This window comes from Crassostrea angulata, chromosome 6 (assembly GCF_025612915.1).
Source record: "Crassostrea angulata isolate pt1a10 chromosome 6, ASM2561291v2, whole genome shotgun sequence".
Lineage (NCBI taxonomy): Eukaryota > Metazoa > Mollusca > Bivalvia > Ostreida > Ostreidae > Magallana > Magallana angulata.
Window position 1 is genome coordinate 31737406 of NC_069116.1, and position 17786 is coordinate 31755191.

The 17786-nt window shown below is 31.8% G+C and overlaps 1 protein-coding gene across 3 annotated transcripts; it reads right to left on the reverse strand.

Moving 5' to 3' along the window:
- Nucleotides 1-107: 107 nt before the first annotated feature.
- Nucleotides 108-17696, reverse strand: LOC128188528 (palmitoyltransferase ZDHHC3-like). Of its 3 annotated transcripts, none has more exons than XM_052859631.1 (8): nucleotides 17571-17696; nucleotides 9706-9771; nucleotides 4956-5304; nucleotides 4455-4579; nucleotides 3624-3720; nucleotides 3241-3328; nucleotides 2838-2968; nucleotides 108-2390 (listed from the first exon to the last, which is right to left on the reverse strand). In XM_052859631.1, exons 1-8 carry the CDS (start codon nucleotides 17594-17596, stop codon nucleotides 2235-2237), a joined length of 1038 nt encoding a protein of 345 aa, XP_052715591.1. In that variant the 5' UTR covers nucleotides 17597-17696; the 3' UTR covers nucleotides 108-2234. The 3 variants fall into 3 exon arrangements, with proteins under 3 accessions (XP_052715591.1, XP_052715592.1, XP_052715593.1); XM_052859632.1 differs by having other exon boundaries at nucleotides 3247-3328; nucleotides 17571-17680; XM_052859633.1 differs by lacking the exon at nucleotides 9706-9771 and having other exon boundaries at nucleotides 17571-17685.
- Between the last annotated feature and the right edge of the window lie 90 nt (nucleotides 17697-17786).

Below are 17786 nucleotides of genomic sequence, written 5' to 3' on the forward strand. Positions count from 1 at the left end.
AGTATCTAACTGAAACTAGTAGATCAGTAGGCAATATTGTTATTGAAACATTATTATTATTATTAAAATACATACACAAGTAAAGAATGAGGATAAAACAATGCAGCTGTATTTCACAGTGTTTAATACATGAACATGTTAGTTTTTCAATCACATCAAAACCCGAATGTAAAAAAACAACACCTAAATTTGTGTTTTTGAAGAAAAAAAAATCGAACATCATTTCGTAGTACTTTGCAAAGTAAATACATGAATGAAATCTGATTCAATTCTTTGATCTTTGAATCTATACATTTTATATACCCAAGCATGGTTTGTTACTCTATTAAAACAAAAACAAAAAATTTCAGCATTTCTTCTTGTTTCATTTCTCTTTTCTGTTTGAATAAAAATTAATTTATGGATTCCATGTAAAGTATTACCTAAGGCACACCACACGTGTGTAAAGTTGTGCTAATTTATCTCAAAGATTCTGACCAACAACTTATAATACCAACACGTGCAAAAATTGAGGCCATGTCTCTGTTTTGTACGTGTACCTAAAATCCTTTACGTTAAAAGTCTATCGCTTTCCTTGGAATAAACAAAAAATAAAATTCCATTGTATTGCCATGATAATTTAAAAATATCTCTAAACACAGCGACAGGTATATTAAACAACAGGCATAAATTGATTTCATTATGCTAAAATTTGTGATAAAAATAATTTTGATCTAAATATATGGTACGTAAGGAACTGAAGTATAATTTAATAGAAAAAAAATTTGTATTACTGAAGTTACATGTAACATGAAACATTCACAAAAAATACAAACTTAATGTATGATTTTGACAGTGAAGGAAATTTAAAATCAATCTCAATCTTGTTAATTAAAATCCTAATATTGATAACAATAAATCGGTTTGAAAACAAGTCAGTCTAAATAGAAAAAAACCCAAAAAACCATAGATATATATATATATTTCACTCCATATGAAGGACTCTGTCTATCTGTGTGTCATAACTGCTCTAAAGTTCTTTTCTTTTTTTTGTCATCGTTAATGTTAATGTGACAATCATGCAATTTTTCTCCGAATTTAAAATTTATAAAATGTCAGAGAATATCTGATGAGCTTCTAAGAACCAACATATCCATTTGTGTAAATCATGAGTGCATTTGCACAAGTTCCCCACTACCAAGTGCAACAAGTGCCAAAAAATTTAAATACAACTTTAAGTACAATGGCCACAGTTAAGTCATATGTTGTTCATATATATTTTGCTTTGTCGGCTGATAGTTTGATGTGTTGAAAAACTTGATTTACATGTACAGAACTTTTACATGCAAAACTATGAAACTTCTCAGTTTAGAAGACATGTTAAAAATCATGATGAATTTCATGTTGCATAATATGTTACACTAGTGCAATACTAGTACATGATCATGTTTCTTTTAATTAAAGGACAGACTTGATAGAAAACAATAAATCAAGTTAAAATACAAAAGTTTTTGACATTCTTGCCTTTGTACATGTAATGCTTAAACATATTTGTTTTTTTCTACGGACCCTCTGTCACTAAGAAAAAATGTATTTTGGTGGGCATATTTGAAACAAAACAGCTTTGCCTTATACTGTAAATTCCTAATCAAACGCGGCGAATTAATATCTGCGTAAAATCGCGAGAAGCCCGTCTCGCGAATTTTAAAATCTCAGTTAAAATTTTCGAACATATGTAAACTACATAACACTATGATAAAATTTCGACATTAGCGATTTTTATGTTCTCGCAATTTGCAGTAAACCGTTGAATGGCGGAATTAAGTACTCGCGTAAAATAAGGAATCTACAGTACTAAAATGGGTAGAATATTTAATAGTTTCCAACTTTTCAGTGTGGAGTGCACAGAGAGTCCAATGAGAAATCAACAATACTATTTTATTAGATGAGTACATTGTCCTTTTAATTCTAAATATGGAAGTTTTCACTTTTGTCAGATTCTACCTTCACAGTATTGTGTGCATTTCAAAAGTAGACTTTATACAAGCAGATCTTAAAATACTTGAATGAAAATCCATCTGAACTTTAATAAAATATTATGGAGATGTGCATAAATAATTATGGCAACAGAAATAATTTATAACAATATCAAAGTATTAAAATCATATAAAAATAAAACAATAATAATACATCATCTAGTGTATAATATGACATATTGGTCAACACAATCAACCACTCCCGGAGGTCTTCTGTTGTTACACACAGTGCAGATATGATTTGGAATATGCAAACTTTGGTGTACTGAATGGTGAGAACCACTTCCAGCTGAAGGGGTGGCCAAAGGTGGCCTTCAGGCTCAGCCAGTAGCCCTTCTTTTGGTGAGAGTCATCATTCTTGAGACTCTCAATACCCTAGAGAAAATAAAACCAAATTGATTTTTAATGCACCACAAACAGCAGTGTAAAAGTGCATTTAATACAAAGTCTTCAGAAGTTTGCTTGGTGATTAGACATGGCTATTAATTCAAAAGAAATTTAATTTAAGTCCTGTGGTTTGATACCCAAAAGAGTTACCAACTAGTCTAAGAGTAGAAAGATGAACATTATTGTATACAAGTTAACCAATGTACTTGAGTCATGGAATATAAGCATGTTTTTCCCCTTGAAATCCTTATCTTGAATTTGAGCAATCTATATCTTTGCAAACAGTGAACAACTTAAACAGTAAGTATTATTCCAAAATGATTCTTTAATGAAATACACAATGTTTGATCATGTTAAAATGATCTTTAAAAACTAACATGCCACTTCAGAAACGATTACAAGTAGACTAACATGCCAATTCAGAAACTAACTTACTGTTTCATCTGAGCAAATTGCTGACACTTGGGTGCCACACATAATGGCGGTGAAAATCCCAAAAAGAAGAGCCTCAAAAATTAGAAATATGAGAAAAACTGTGGTGGCTGGAGGAGACACCCCTGAGCATGCTGGAATAATAATAAGTATTTATAAGCATGTAATAAGAACAAAGTAAAGATTTAAAGACTATTGAAAGAAAATTCCATGTACAGTGAAGAAATGTATTTGTAATTCATAAAACAATCCTTAATGGCAAATATTTTTATTTTCATTTCTGGTGTACAGTGAGTTAATTTACTGTTTCATGTCAAAATAGACAGACTGCCATTTGGAGTGTGAAAATGAATATCAAACACTTGTAATTAATAGACATTGGGGTAACCTCAACTTTTATACGTACACTTACTTTTCCATTCTCTCCCAACGCAGGTTATAAAATGATGAATGGACATGTACAGGGCATGGAATGATATAATACATATATACATCTGAAAAACAAAAGCAGAAAAAAACTTAGGAGTATGAAATATTAATGACATGTTCAAAATACAGACACTTCTGCTGAATGCTCGGTACACTTATACAACATTGTCTATTATCACGATGGAAATAAAAAGAGGACTATCATTTCACAAATATGCATATTAATTATAATACATGTATCTGCTTGGCATGCATGGATGATAAGATCAATGTGTACATTTTTCAGCTTGCACCTTGAACAAAATGAAATAGTGTACCAGTATATGCTTTTACAAAATTGTTCTTAAATTTAATACTTACCGTAAATAAAACAAAAAATTTTTGGTTACTTTCTCCAACACAGTTATTAACCCAAGGACAGTGATGGTCCATTTTCTTAATACATCTTTGACAAACACTGAAAAGAATAACCAAGATGTCAAAAATATATCAACTAGTCTTTGTGCTTTTAAATCTGCTTGAAATATTAAGTTACTGCCCTGCATAAAAGCAATTTTTTTTACTTCAAAATTTATTTGGAATGGTATGAAATTGTTAGTGGTTTTTTTAAAAAGTCAAAAAGATAAAACAATTGTTTACAAAGCTTTTTGCTGAAAAAATTTGCTAAATAAAAGAGATATGCTCTATAAAATAGATATGTTAAATAGATATATATACATATATATATATATATATATATATATATATATATATATATATATATATATATATATATATATATGTTTTTAAAAAAAATTAACAACATTTTCCATTACATTTATAGTTTAAAAAATATTGCAAAGGAGAAATATTATCATAATGTCATTTTTCAAATTTTCATCATATTAGATATTTCTGCAGTCTTCATTAAAAAGCATAAGATTATGTGCATTTATCATTTCTGTCATTTATCAGTATGCTTCTAAGTAAATAAAAGTACTTTAAAATATGATCATTATTTGTAAATAATTTTTTAGAATCAACTTTGATATGTGGGCCGGTTTGGTATATGGTAATAATTTTCTCCAATAAACTCCAGCTGCAGTGTCCCAAAAAAGTTTAAATTCCTATTAGATTTGGTGTTAGAGGAGAAAGGGTGGGTTTGGTAAATTTTAGAGATCGAGTCAACATATCATAATCAGTAACCATTACCTGCAGTGATGAGCCCTGTCCGGTTTTATGGAGACACATTTAGGACATTTGAATACAACCTGTCCGTCTGCTAAATTCAACCGCTTGATATTTTCCTGTGTTGCATTTCCCTTTGGCACAGCACCCTTTTAAATAAAGAAAACAATTTTAGTGTTTGTTCATTTCTCGAGAGATACAGTACATATAATTAAGACACTAGTTTTGGTACAGCAGAGGTTCATTTACATGTATGTACAACTTTGCACGTGGGTTGATCCAAGTCATAGAATTATTTGATAAAACATTGCTTACAGGTATTTGGTTTAAAATTTTCTAATACATTTAAATACAATGTAAAATTGTGCAGTTTACTTCACAACATATTTGGTACCTTTAAACACATTTCTAACCATTGACTGTATTGAACATACTTCTAAGACTTATTTAATTGGTTAACCAGTCTTCAATTCAGAGAAAGACCCAGCGACAGAGACAGACCTAGAGGATCAAGCTAGTACTTACCGGGTCAGTCAGCATACACCGCACGTGTGACGCCACTGCCATGAAAGCAAAGAACTGGAATATGAGGCCGTTTACTATACTCCATGTTGTATTAGGATTGTGAAGAAGCATGACAAAGTTTACAACGTATTCTGCGTATAGGACCAGCAGCCAAGTGAAGATGGCACACACCCATCCGCAAATGTCCTTGACACACCACAAATTGGGGTCGGTCATCAACCAGGCCAGGCCCAGCTTTCTACACAGAGGTCCCAGGTTAATGGTTGTCACTCCATCCTCTACTGGACCCTTGTGTCGGGATTTCAGTGTCTTGACAATAGGTCCCTTGGGCTCCCCATTTTCATTAAGTCTAAAATGGATAACATACAAAAAAATTAATCAAAATTTTTTTTGCTGAAAAGTCAGAATTTTATTTCAAAGTAAAAACAATATTTGATCATATTCCCTGCAAATGACTTGTAAATTTCATTTAATAAAGAAATCCAATACAACAATTAACACACCATGTACTCTCATGAATGTACGCCCAATTTGGAATTTTTAATGGTTAGAAGTTAATTGCCTTAATAGACTTGTTGTTGAAATGGTAATATTCTTCATGTATATGAATCAATATTGAATCATATCTTACAAAGACGTAACTAGAACTTAACTGATGACTATGAGGTATCATCATTCTGTTTTTCAATATACTACGTAAATTACAACAACAAAATTAACGACCAGATTTGAAACATGACTTGTCCTATTGCTAAGAAAAGAACAAACAATGTATATTATGATCATTTTAAAGGTCAATCTATTCAGTTATTTTGGGAGTACCATATTTGCTATTTGTTTCACAATTACATTTACATACCCCCTGCAAACTATAAACAAATAAACATAAATAATCACTGTATTAGACCATGAATAAATGTGTTTGAATGAATAATCACTTTTGCATAAATATAGTTTCACCAAGAGAAACATAAAACAGCCTGTTACATTCATTTCAGAGAATTGTTTATCGGCCAATTTAGTTTTGCTTGCATATTTGGACTGACGCCTTCATCATATCTGGGGACAGTGATTCATAATTTATGTTTGAAAAATGTTCCCCAATTACTGCCCGTCACTTGTCAGTTATATTGTAAATTACTAAAATCAGGGTATTTGTCTCATCTACAAAAATTAAGGTGGTTTTGGACACCTGCTGATATTGATGTGGATAAAAATACATTATAATAAAAATATTTTAACCAGTTTAGAATTTTCAAATTTTACAATATTTGATTAAATAAAAGGTTTTAAATTTTTTTGGAAAGATATAAATAAAAAAAGCCCCAGTCACTTGTCAGTTATATTGTAAATTACTAAAATCAGGGTATTTGTCTCATCTACAAAAATTAAAGCTGAACACCGCTCGTAAATAGGCACCGTCACACAGATACCTGGTATATAAACCTTCGATTTCGTTACACCCGATTGCACACCTGAACCTCGTGGCCGACATGTAGTATTCCTTTCGTGGTCTTTAGATTTTATGCATTTTTTTCTTATCTTATGTTCATTTTCTGTTCGTAAATAATGCATTGACCAATTTATTTGATGTTAGTATTCTCCTGGCTTCAATTTGATAATTTTATCGCGACCGGGTAACACGGCGAGGCAAAATGTACGTCCACACAGGTGAGACCTCTACAGCGAAGTACTTTGAACTGTTTAGAGGTCTGTCCCTTATATAAGGGTTGTAGGGACAGCAGTGATTAAAGAGAAATATGGCGGACAGTGCCTATTTACGAGCGGTGTTCAGCTTTAAGGTGGTTTTGGACACCTGCTGATATTAATGTGGATAAAAATACATTATAATAAATATATTTTAACCAGTTTAGAATTTTCAAATTTTACAATATTTGATTAAATAAAAGGTTTTAAATTTTTTTGGAAAGATATAAATAAAAAAAGCCCCAGTGTAATTCGAACTCGACTTACAGATTCTTAGGAAACGTTCTAACACTGATAGGTAACAATTTCAGGAGAGAAAAAAAATTATGAAATTAAACATGATTTTATTATTTCATTCGAAAATTTGTCATGATATGGAGGTGTCCCGTATACCAAATACCTTAAAAGAATTAGGGGTTCTATATATATACATGTATCTCATTTGTAACTTTACAACTGATGTTCAAATTTAGAGCCATTTGAAACGCAAATACCTTATTATTAAACGCATATTGTAAACAGTAGAGAAATGGAAAATTTAAATTTGATTATAATCAGCTTTTACTGTGACCATTCCCCTTGCGACGGGTAACAAAAGTCAGATTTTTGTTCATTGTAAACATGATAAACAGAATGTTAGTTCTCTTTCCTTTGAACTTTTTCTTATAGGTACATGTATGTAACAGTATATACATGTGTATTAATTCATTTATCTATATCATTTTCTGATTCAACAGTTTTGTTAAAAATCATATAGATGATATATAAACTCGATATGTAGACTTTTATGCAATATACATGCATGGTACCAGTTATTTTCTGTCAGTCCTTAATTTCTCATTACTGGTACACAGATTCCTTATTATTCTATTACTGTACATGCTTGCATGTATTTATATAAATTGTTTTAGAGTGACAATAGAAAATTATTGCTGAATTGTAAGTCTTATTAAGAAAGCAGCAAAAAAAAAGTATTTCAAGCATCTTTCCAAAGTTTTATCACTATACTGAACTATAACAGAAATATACAGTTTGAGGATGATTTCAGAGTCATCTATTTAAGTTACATTTCAAGGATGTTTTGTGCCAAGTTTGGACAAATTTGGACCTGTAATACATGTACATGTAGTTCAAGAATTTCAAAGCTACATGCAAAATCTACAACAATGGGTCCATTTCCTCTAAAAGGATATATGTTGGTGTCACTACGTATTTCACTGAAGATTCACGTCAAAACATGGCTGAGGCGAAATAATTCCTGAATTTTCCTTTGAATTTGGGGCGTTTCCGCTCGAGACAGGAGCTGATTTTTTTTATGAGATGAAAAACAATGTGTAAGAGGTCTAACTATCCCAGTTTTGCAATAATGCGAGGTCATTTGAATTTTTGATGCGTGTTGTTTCCGGAGGGGGGTGAAAAGGCCCAGGCTTGATTTTCAAGCACGTGTAACTTCCAGGTAAACAAAGTCTCACGCCTTGCTGGATGCACATGTGAATTTTGCTAGAAAATTGTAAATGAAGCGTACGTTGTTTAGAAAGTTGTTTAGGCCCTTGTGTTACAGTAAGAAATGCACAATTTATGTCCAAAATTGAGAAATATTGATACGAAAGCGGAAATCAGCCGAGATGTATCACTCACGTAAGTTAGATTAGAACCAGACCATGCTATTTTAGACAAAGGAGAAAAAAAAACATGATCTACAAAATTTGCAGGGAAAATCGGGTCAAAAAATGATACAGTAAATGATCGCTGTTTTCTGGTTATAGAACATTTCCACATATTACGATATCCAAATTACTAGAATACAGGAAACGGTAATAATATACACCCTGTTACGTCTCTATTTTCATAAATTGTATGAAATAATGATGTTTTCTCTACCCCACCCCCCAGAGGCAGGGTCATCGAATTTTTTGCTGACATAATTTCTGGGGTCCACATGATATTAATTATTTTGCATCATTTTATACATTTTCATACATCACTTGTCAATTTAAAACCAAAAAATCACTGAATATCAAAACACCGTGTAAATGCATACAGTATAACTTTGATCATATTTTCATATATCGGTGGCCACCGTGTACACTATGGTGTTAAAAAAATCGTTCATAACTTTCTGAAATGAGTAGATATCTTCATAATTTTTTTTTAAGTCACACAACACAATGAGTATTAATCAATTTATTAATGTTGATTTTGCGATAACAAAAAATGAGTTTTATTGCAGGTGTCACTACAGTATTTCACTGAAGGTTCACATCAAAACATGGCTGAGGCGAAATAATTCCTGAAAGTTCCTTTGAATTTGGGGCGTTTCCGCTCGAGACAGGAGCTGATTTTTTTTATGAGATGAAAAGCAATGTGTAAGAAGTCTAACTATCCCAGTTTTGCAATAATGCGAGGTCATTTGAATTTTTGATGCGTGTTGTTTCCGGAGGGGGGTGAAAAGGCCCGGGCTTGATTTCCAAGCACACGTGTAACTTCGAGGTAAACAAAGTCTTACGCCTTGCTGGATGCACTTGTGTATTTTGCTAGAAAATTGTAAATGAAGCGTTGTTTAGAAAGATGTCAAGAGGATTTTTTCCAGAAGTTCGTTTTGAATTTTTAACCTGTATATAAAGTTGTGCAATTTTGGTAAGAATATATACCGGGGTAGTAAAATTTAATACTGTAGTGCAACCTGCAATGAACAGTTAATGTTTACATTAAGCAATAAAAAGTTACTATACATAGTATACTTATTCAAATTATATACCAGTAATGAAATATTCCTGTGGTTACAATCAGATATGCTGCTATGCAGTGAAAAATCTTATAATTTATTAAGCTAAAATCAAATTTCATGAACTAGAACAATTTAGATTTAAAGTTACAACATATCTTTTTTATACTTAGACCATATTTAATCACATATGAGAGATTTCAATTACTTTGTTGTTCTTAAAGATAAAAAAAAATATGTTTAATAAGATTTTATAGCAACATATAAACACTGGAGATCTACATGTAGCACAAGCAAAAAATCAAATCAGAAACTCGCCTGTCATGGGAATCCTTCATTTGATTATCTGCTGTACTATTTTGAGCCCCTCCATTTCTATGGCGTCTGTTATAACAAGTAAAATAAATTAACACTGTAATTAGTTTTATAAATGCAGATAAATTTTCAAAATGCAAAACTTTGAATGAAGGAAAAAATAGTAAGACATATCATATGATATTCATTTAGCTGAACACAACTATCATAGCTAGATCATCATTCGAAATGTTTCTCTATGTTTCTGTGTGTTTTTATATCCCATTCACCATGCAGAGTACTAAAACACTCCAAAAATGAGTAAACTGCATAGAGGAAGAAGAAGAGCCTCATCCTTCTTCTTTAACCACTATATAAGCCTCTAACTTCAATGAATTTTCTAGATCAATCAGTCTGATGCAATAATTTTGCACTTCAAACACACAGAAAATTTATCATTAAACCCGGTCCGTAAGACATCTGTCATTTTAATGATAGAACATTCTATCTTGCATGCACCCAGCCCTCGCCGAGTACCATTTCTCGCATTGTTATGTTATTTATCAACACAGAAAATTAAACACAAAAAATATTATTATTAAACAATGCACTGGCGAGAAATGGTACTATATAGGTGAGATCTGTTGGCATGCCAGGGGTACTACTAAACAAGAGAACTCTAGAGAACTTTAGAGAACTCTAGAGAACTCTGGAGATTTTTTCATATTTAAAGTATTTAGAACCTATTTTTGCATTTTATATGATAAAAAAAGTTGTATTTTAGTCGAAATATATATTTAAAATATTTGGATTTAAGTAAATATTAATTATTTCACACAAAACATCAAGTTGGGGGAGACTAAATTATTCAAAGGATCTCAATCCCGAGCAGTTTACAAGTCCATTAAAATTACTCTTTTTTAAATTCTTTCAACATTTAATATAATTCTTAACATGGATTTTATTTAAGGTTAATTATATTTTATAATTTGTAGCGTTAGTGTCTTTATTTTCCGTTTGTGATTTGATTTTAATTATGATACTGACTTTTTGCTTGTCGTCAACTTCAAATCTTGATACTTTTACGACTGAGTGTAATAAAACAACTCTTCTCCATGAATATGCATTTATAAATGAACAATCGAAAGAATATCTGAGATCCACTATGACACTAGAAATTATTAATATTAATTAAGTGATATAAAGGCTTTAAAAATAGTGCATAAATTGCCTTTTCCTTACAGAAGAAATTAAAGGGGCATGTTCACGATTGTGGTCAAATTCTATATTTCTGTTTTAATTATTTACAATATGCTTTAGGAATACATTTTTAATGATCAAATGAAATTTAAGAGTCATTCGTTAACGGTAAAAAGCAAGATACATTTTTTCTTTACAATGATAATAACGTACGCAAGTTGTTTTATTTATAACAACAGAATATGATCATTGAAATGTGATAGCTTAATATATATTATTTTGTGTTTTTACGTGCATTATTATACCAATGGCTTGAGGTAACCTGTATATAGAAACAATGTCTAAATGACATTAGATCGGGATCGGAGTTTGACGATCACGCCGACTAGATTTCCTTCGGGAATTTGTCTTTAATTAGTTTAAAATCAACTTTAATGAGTTTATGTATGTAGTATAACATGTACGTTACTGAACAGATACATGCATAATAAAGCATTTATTAGCCCTTTTAAATGAAAAAATCCCAGAGTTCTCTAGAGTTCTCTAGAGTTCTCTGTTTAGGGTGATACTAAAACAAGTCCCACGGGGAAAACAAGTCCCACGTAAGTCCCACGTAAGTCCCACGGCAAATGCGGCTATATATCGATATATCTATGATTGATTATGATTAAATGTATTAAAATAATATTAATTCACACAACAAAATATTTTTATAAGCTTTTATTACGGATTTATCGACGAAAAATCAAAGATGTTGGTAAAGGTAGATAACTCGTACGTAGAATTCATATGGCAGCAGAAGAACTCTATATGCCCGCCGTTTAATTGATGGATAATTTTAATTTTCTCCAACAAAATAAAATCCAGTAGCAGTAAAAAGTTGACTTTATATTCATTAATTAACACAAACTAAGTAAACGCTGGGTAAGTAGACAACTCCTACGCAGAATGCATTCGCCCGCCGAGAAAAGAGCACTCCTGCCGCTTACCTGATTGGTTATTTTAATGTTATATATTTTCTAACTTAAAAATGATCATATTAATAAAAAAATGGATATGATTTTTTCATTACCTTAGTTTTTTTTTTAATCAACTGTACGAGGGTTGTTAGAAAACTTCGCGGAAAGTGATTTACGGCAAAATTACTGTGAACTTTGTAGATTGGCGTATGTTTTATTTTAAATGACTACCATTTGAAAGTAAGTATGAATTTAATTTTTTTTCTCCAAAAGACACAGCGATTTTTACTTTGCGTGAATTAGATTTACGGAGCAACATTTCATATTTCCACGAAGTCAGGTGACGTCAAACAACTGAAAGTCAAACATGTTAATTACTCTTTTTCAAAGTAAACACCTTTCAGTTCCACACACTTTTTAAGAAATTTAACCGATTTATAAAATGCACGTCCATACCATTATTTGTCAAGCTTTTGTATAATGCCTTTTGTGGCATATCGTAGATCATTTAGGTCCAACAATTTCTGTCTACGCAGTTTCGACTTTAGATGAGGTAAATAAGCGAAATCTATAAGTGCAAGATCCCGGCTGTAGGTGGGTGGGGGGGGGGGGGGTGCTGCAAGGGCTAAACAACAGTTTTTCCATCTTTAAACCTCTGTGATTCAAGTTGTAAACGTTTTTCCTATAAAAAAAAAATAGTAGCATTCATACAAGAACCCTTTGGTGACCATCGGAGATTTTCCTGCGTGCACACAAAATTAAATGACGGCCCGGTGCTCCAAGATGTCCATAAATATAACAGACGTCAAAGTTTTTTTACTCATTTTTCAAGCGTTGTTCGTCCAAGTTCGGCGATAAAACGGTCAGAAATTCTCCAACTTAAAACTTTCATAAAATAATCCTCATAAGTTATTGTGATGTCAAATGAAATATCGTTTATTTTTATGCACTTCAACGGTACATTTTCTTAATAAGGAATAATGCGTACAAAATTTTAAAAAATTTAAAAAAAAAAAAAAAAAACCTGACATGCTCCGTGAAGCATACTCATCAAATAATTAAGATGTGTATTTTTTATGGTGCATTTAAAACAAACAAATCGTTTCATATTTCTTAGAAAATAAAAGTTAAATCTGAAAAGTTTCGCTAGTATCATGTAAATAGTCCGCTCACAATTGCAAGTCAACTTGTCCGCGAACTTTTCTAATAACCCTGAGTAAGAATTCAATAAGAATTACTGTGTTTTAAAAAAGTATACTGTCAAATATTATCATAACTTGTTCGTCTGGCGCGAAAGTTTGTGATCTTGATATCATTTAACTAAACCAATTAACGATTCAACAAATAACTATCAGATTATTATTAATATTAAAACGTAATAAAAACCATCCGTTCATCCAGAATATTTTTGAGGGGTATATGCAGGTTTGTTAAGGGAGGGGATCGAGGAAATTTAAGAAATTTGATTTGTTCCACGGGGGGCGGAACTCCACCCCCCCCCCCCCCCCTCCCCCACCCCCGAATCCCATCTAGATTCAGCTCATGAAAAGTATGTGATCGAAAATCATCTACAAAGCCAAAGAAAAATTCTTACATCTTCTCCAAGTTTTTTAAGATGTAAACAGTTACTAACATTGTACAAATCTGATTGTGTATATACGAAAATGTGCGTGCACTTTGCTTTAAACGTATATTCTTTCTCCATAAAAATTTACTAAAATTATGAATTTTGGAGAACAAATAATTATAAAATCTGGAATGCTTACACAATACGTTAGCCTGTTCTTTTTCATATCTAAATCTAAGACTTTCACAGCCTAGTTCACCAAACTATATGTAAATCTTCAAGTCCTGATTTTGTTTCTAAAAACAAATATTACATACGTCATTCATAAGACTGTAGCAAAATTTTACATTGCATGATATCAGTGTAACGAATGTAACCGGGTATATTTTGGTTTCAGTTTTCAATGGAGGAAAAAAAAGCACCCGGTTCAATGTTGAACGTTGTAAAATGATTCAACTCAATGACATGGCAATCTTCTTGTCTGTTTCGTAAATAATAATGAATTATACTTTCCTTTACAAAAACAATTTTGTTTTTCTGTATTTTATAAGCTTCTCGAAGATAGTAACACACATGTTTAAATGTTTACGGTTATGAATGTACTGTAGAAATTATAAATAAGTTTGACTAGTTAAAACACTGATGGCTTATACTATTTTTTGATTAAGTGTTCAGTGTAAGTGTACATGAGATATATAAGGATTGAGTGTTATTCGTCTTCAATTTCATACAGATTACATAACGATTACGTATAAGTTTTAATTGGGTGTCAGAAACTCTGATAATTCTGTTGCATGTAACGACCTTGCTCTATCAACGGGAATAATAAAAGTGGACTGCATAGTATTTTGAAACATAACTATTTTGTGTTTCGTAGATCTACTCGTTCATAACTGTTATTTTTCCTAGTCACCTAAAACATTTGAGAGAGAGAGAGAGAGAGAGAGAGAGAGAGAGAGAGAGAGAGAGAGAGAGAGAGAGAGAGAGAGAGAGAGAGATGGGGTGGGGGTTGTGTACACGGTGTGCTTCACGGTCGTCTCCCAATATACAGGTAGGCAAAGGTCTATTGTTTCTTAAGCGACAAAAAAACCGTTCAATTCATACAGAATATACAAGAAACTAACACGTGTATATATACACGTGTATAGCTATAGGTAGAGCCAACGATCACCAATCATCTTTGGACATGTAGCCCCCCCCCCTTCCACTAGCCCCAAATATTATAGTAAAGTAGTAAAGGAAATAGTGAGCAAGTTATTTTGTAATTAGTACATGATTTATAGAGATAAAAAAAATACATTAATCAACGTGTTCGTGTTCAGATTGTGACAATGGTACCGCTTCTTTTTTTTCTTTTTTCTTTTATACAAAACTCTGCGTGTAACCGTTTGAGGGAAAGTGAAGTAAATGATTGTTTGTCGTATGAAAAACATATGCACATGTCAATAAATACATGTATATACATTAAAAAATCAATAATATTTGGTAATGCAGCCATGCATTAATCTTGCATTATTCTTGATTTTCTTTTTATCAGGGACGTATATACTTAGTATATACGTCCCTGTTTTTATCAAATGTAAAACATTTCTTGACCTTCGATTCATTCTGTTCAGTGTGATTCATTAAAATTGTCGGAATGACATTTTGCTTTTCGAACATTTAGAATGTGAATGTTGCAGTGGAACTCTTACCGACTCGCTACAAAAATATTAAAATATGTCTATCAGTTTGAAAATGATTGATATATTGTCACATATTTTTTGTGCATGTCCTATAGCTATTTATTTATTTTCCTACACATTCAATCCCGTTTGCTTGATAGTTTTCTCCTTACATGTATTTTAATTGTATTGAAAAAATACATGTACTAGAACAGTTAAACGCAGGTTCAACTACATCTCTCTCGAGGAGAGAGAGATGAATGGAGAAGACGTAGAAAGGGATGAAGTGAAAGAAGGAGGGAAGACAAAGAAAGAGAGAGAGAGAAATGCATGTTTATATATACATATACGCTTGTGTGATTCTAGCAGTTACATGTATTATGAATAATTCGATAAAATAAGAAGTCGAAAACATTTATTTCAGTAGGAAGTTACTTTTAACATATGTATATATTTCCGAATAAAGTGGGGGAATATAATGGAAATCTCGAGAAAACAGCTTGATTCCTTGCTGAAAATTGACAAGCAAACAACTATATATTTATACATGTTTTCAAAGCCTTCTCTTTTATCATAAGGGTTTCGAAAAATATGACGATCTCTGCTGGTTTCTATTTTTGAAACACGATTTTTCATTCATTATGTAGAAAAAAAACCCACTTTAAACAGAGCTGGTCTTTAGACCCAAAGATCGTGGAACAGTCTCGACAACGGTAAGCTGCCGTAGAGAATGTTCTTGCTGACAATAACAATTTAATAACAATACATGTATATGTTAGTATAACTCATGAACTTCCATCAAATATTATTTCAGTCAACATTTTTTTTTTTGGAGTAGATGCAAGATTTTTCTTTGACTTTTAGGAAGATTTTCACCACTAACAGACTTTTCACGAGCTGGGATTCGGAGGATGGGGTGGAATCCCCCCCCCCCTGGAAAAAAATCAAATTTTTTAAATTTTCATCGTAAAATGACCAAAAATATGCCTCGACCTCCTCCCCCGACAAACCTGAATACCCCCCTACCCCCCCCCCCCCCCCCCAAAAAAAAAAATACTCTGAATGAACGCATGGTTTACAACATGACAGTTCTTAGAGAGAACAGAACTGGGTCAAACTTAAAAGGAGTGATATACGGACTATATAAAACTCGTATCACCCAACTTCATGTAATATAATAAATTAATCACAGCAATAAGTAAACCTCTCTTCTGAACATAATCATAAGGCAAAATATTAACATTACAGCCATCTGAAATAATTTACAAATAAAATGACATAACTATAAATGACAGGCGTGCATTTTAAATCCACAGTCGTAAGAATTCTGTGTTGGAGTTTTCCCTTTATTTTTAAGTCATTCGCGCTTTTTTCCCCTTAAGAAATTAATAATTTTATCTATGCATTTTTAGTACAAAGAAATAAAAGACTAACATACAAAAAAAATAAAATAAAATAATTAGCATTTAGTTGTTTAGATTATGGATTCTGCGTAATTTTTTTTTTTACTTTCATGATTTTTACTCATTTAGTGAGTGTTAATCAATAAATGTGGGTTTTTTTTTATCAATATTAATATGATCATTTTTTAAGTTAGAAAATAAAAGTAAAACATTAAGATCGCCCATCAGGTAAGCGGCAGGTGTGCTCTTTTCTCAGCGGGCGAATGCGTTCTGCGTAGGAGTTGTCTACTTACCCAAACTTTTACTTACTTATTTAATGAATATAAAGTCATTTTTTTTATTGCTATTAGATTTTATTTTGTTAAAGAAAATTTATTAAATTATCAATCAATAAACGGCGGGTATATAGATTTCTTCTGCTGCCGTATGAATTCTACGTACGAGTTATCTATCTTTACCAACATCTTTGATTTTTCGTCGATAAATCCGTAATAAAAACTTATAAAAATATTTTGTTGTGTGAATTTATATGATATTATCACATTTAATCATAATAAATCATAATTATATCGATATATAGCTGCATTTGCCGTGGGACTTACGTGGGACTTGTTTTCCCCGTGGGACTTGTTTTAGTATCAGCGCTCTGTTTAGGACCGGCATGCCAGGATAGATAATAAATTATGGCTTAATCAAGCCTACTTTTGTGTCGGGTTCGGCTTTAATACAACTTTTTATTTCAGATTAGGATTTACGAAACCATATGGCCAGTCTAAAAATCTTAGTCATTATCAAGATAAACAGCTCAAGTTCACACCTGTCACTGACAGTTCTTTACCTTCCGTTTAAATTTAACAGTGTTTAACTTAATCAAGAAAATAATAAGGAATTCAAATACCCACGGTTGCTATCTTTGATGAGACAGCTTAAGATAGAAATACCCTTTACCAAATTAAAAGGTTATAGCACCAGTTTCTTGAAGTTTTTTGAACAGTGGAAGTCTCATCTCAGTGTGATTGTCAAAATCATTTAAATGTGATTTTGCGGCTATTGCTTTCCGCACGAAATACATCATGCTCATTTAACTGATAATTACTTGTTCAAGTGCTCTTCTTCATCCATAATCACACTGTATATGACAAGACCGGCGACTTCAGATGTGTTTAGCAACAGATAGACCCAACATCAACCATCGCCATTTCCAATTACAATTTTAAACTGTATCATTCGGATAATTACGGACAAGATATATATATATTCAGAATAATTTTCTCTTAATATTTTTAATTTTATTGAATTCATCGATAAATCT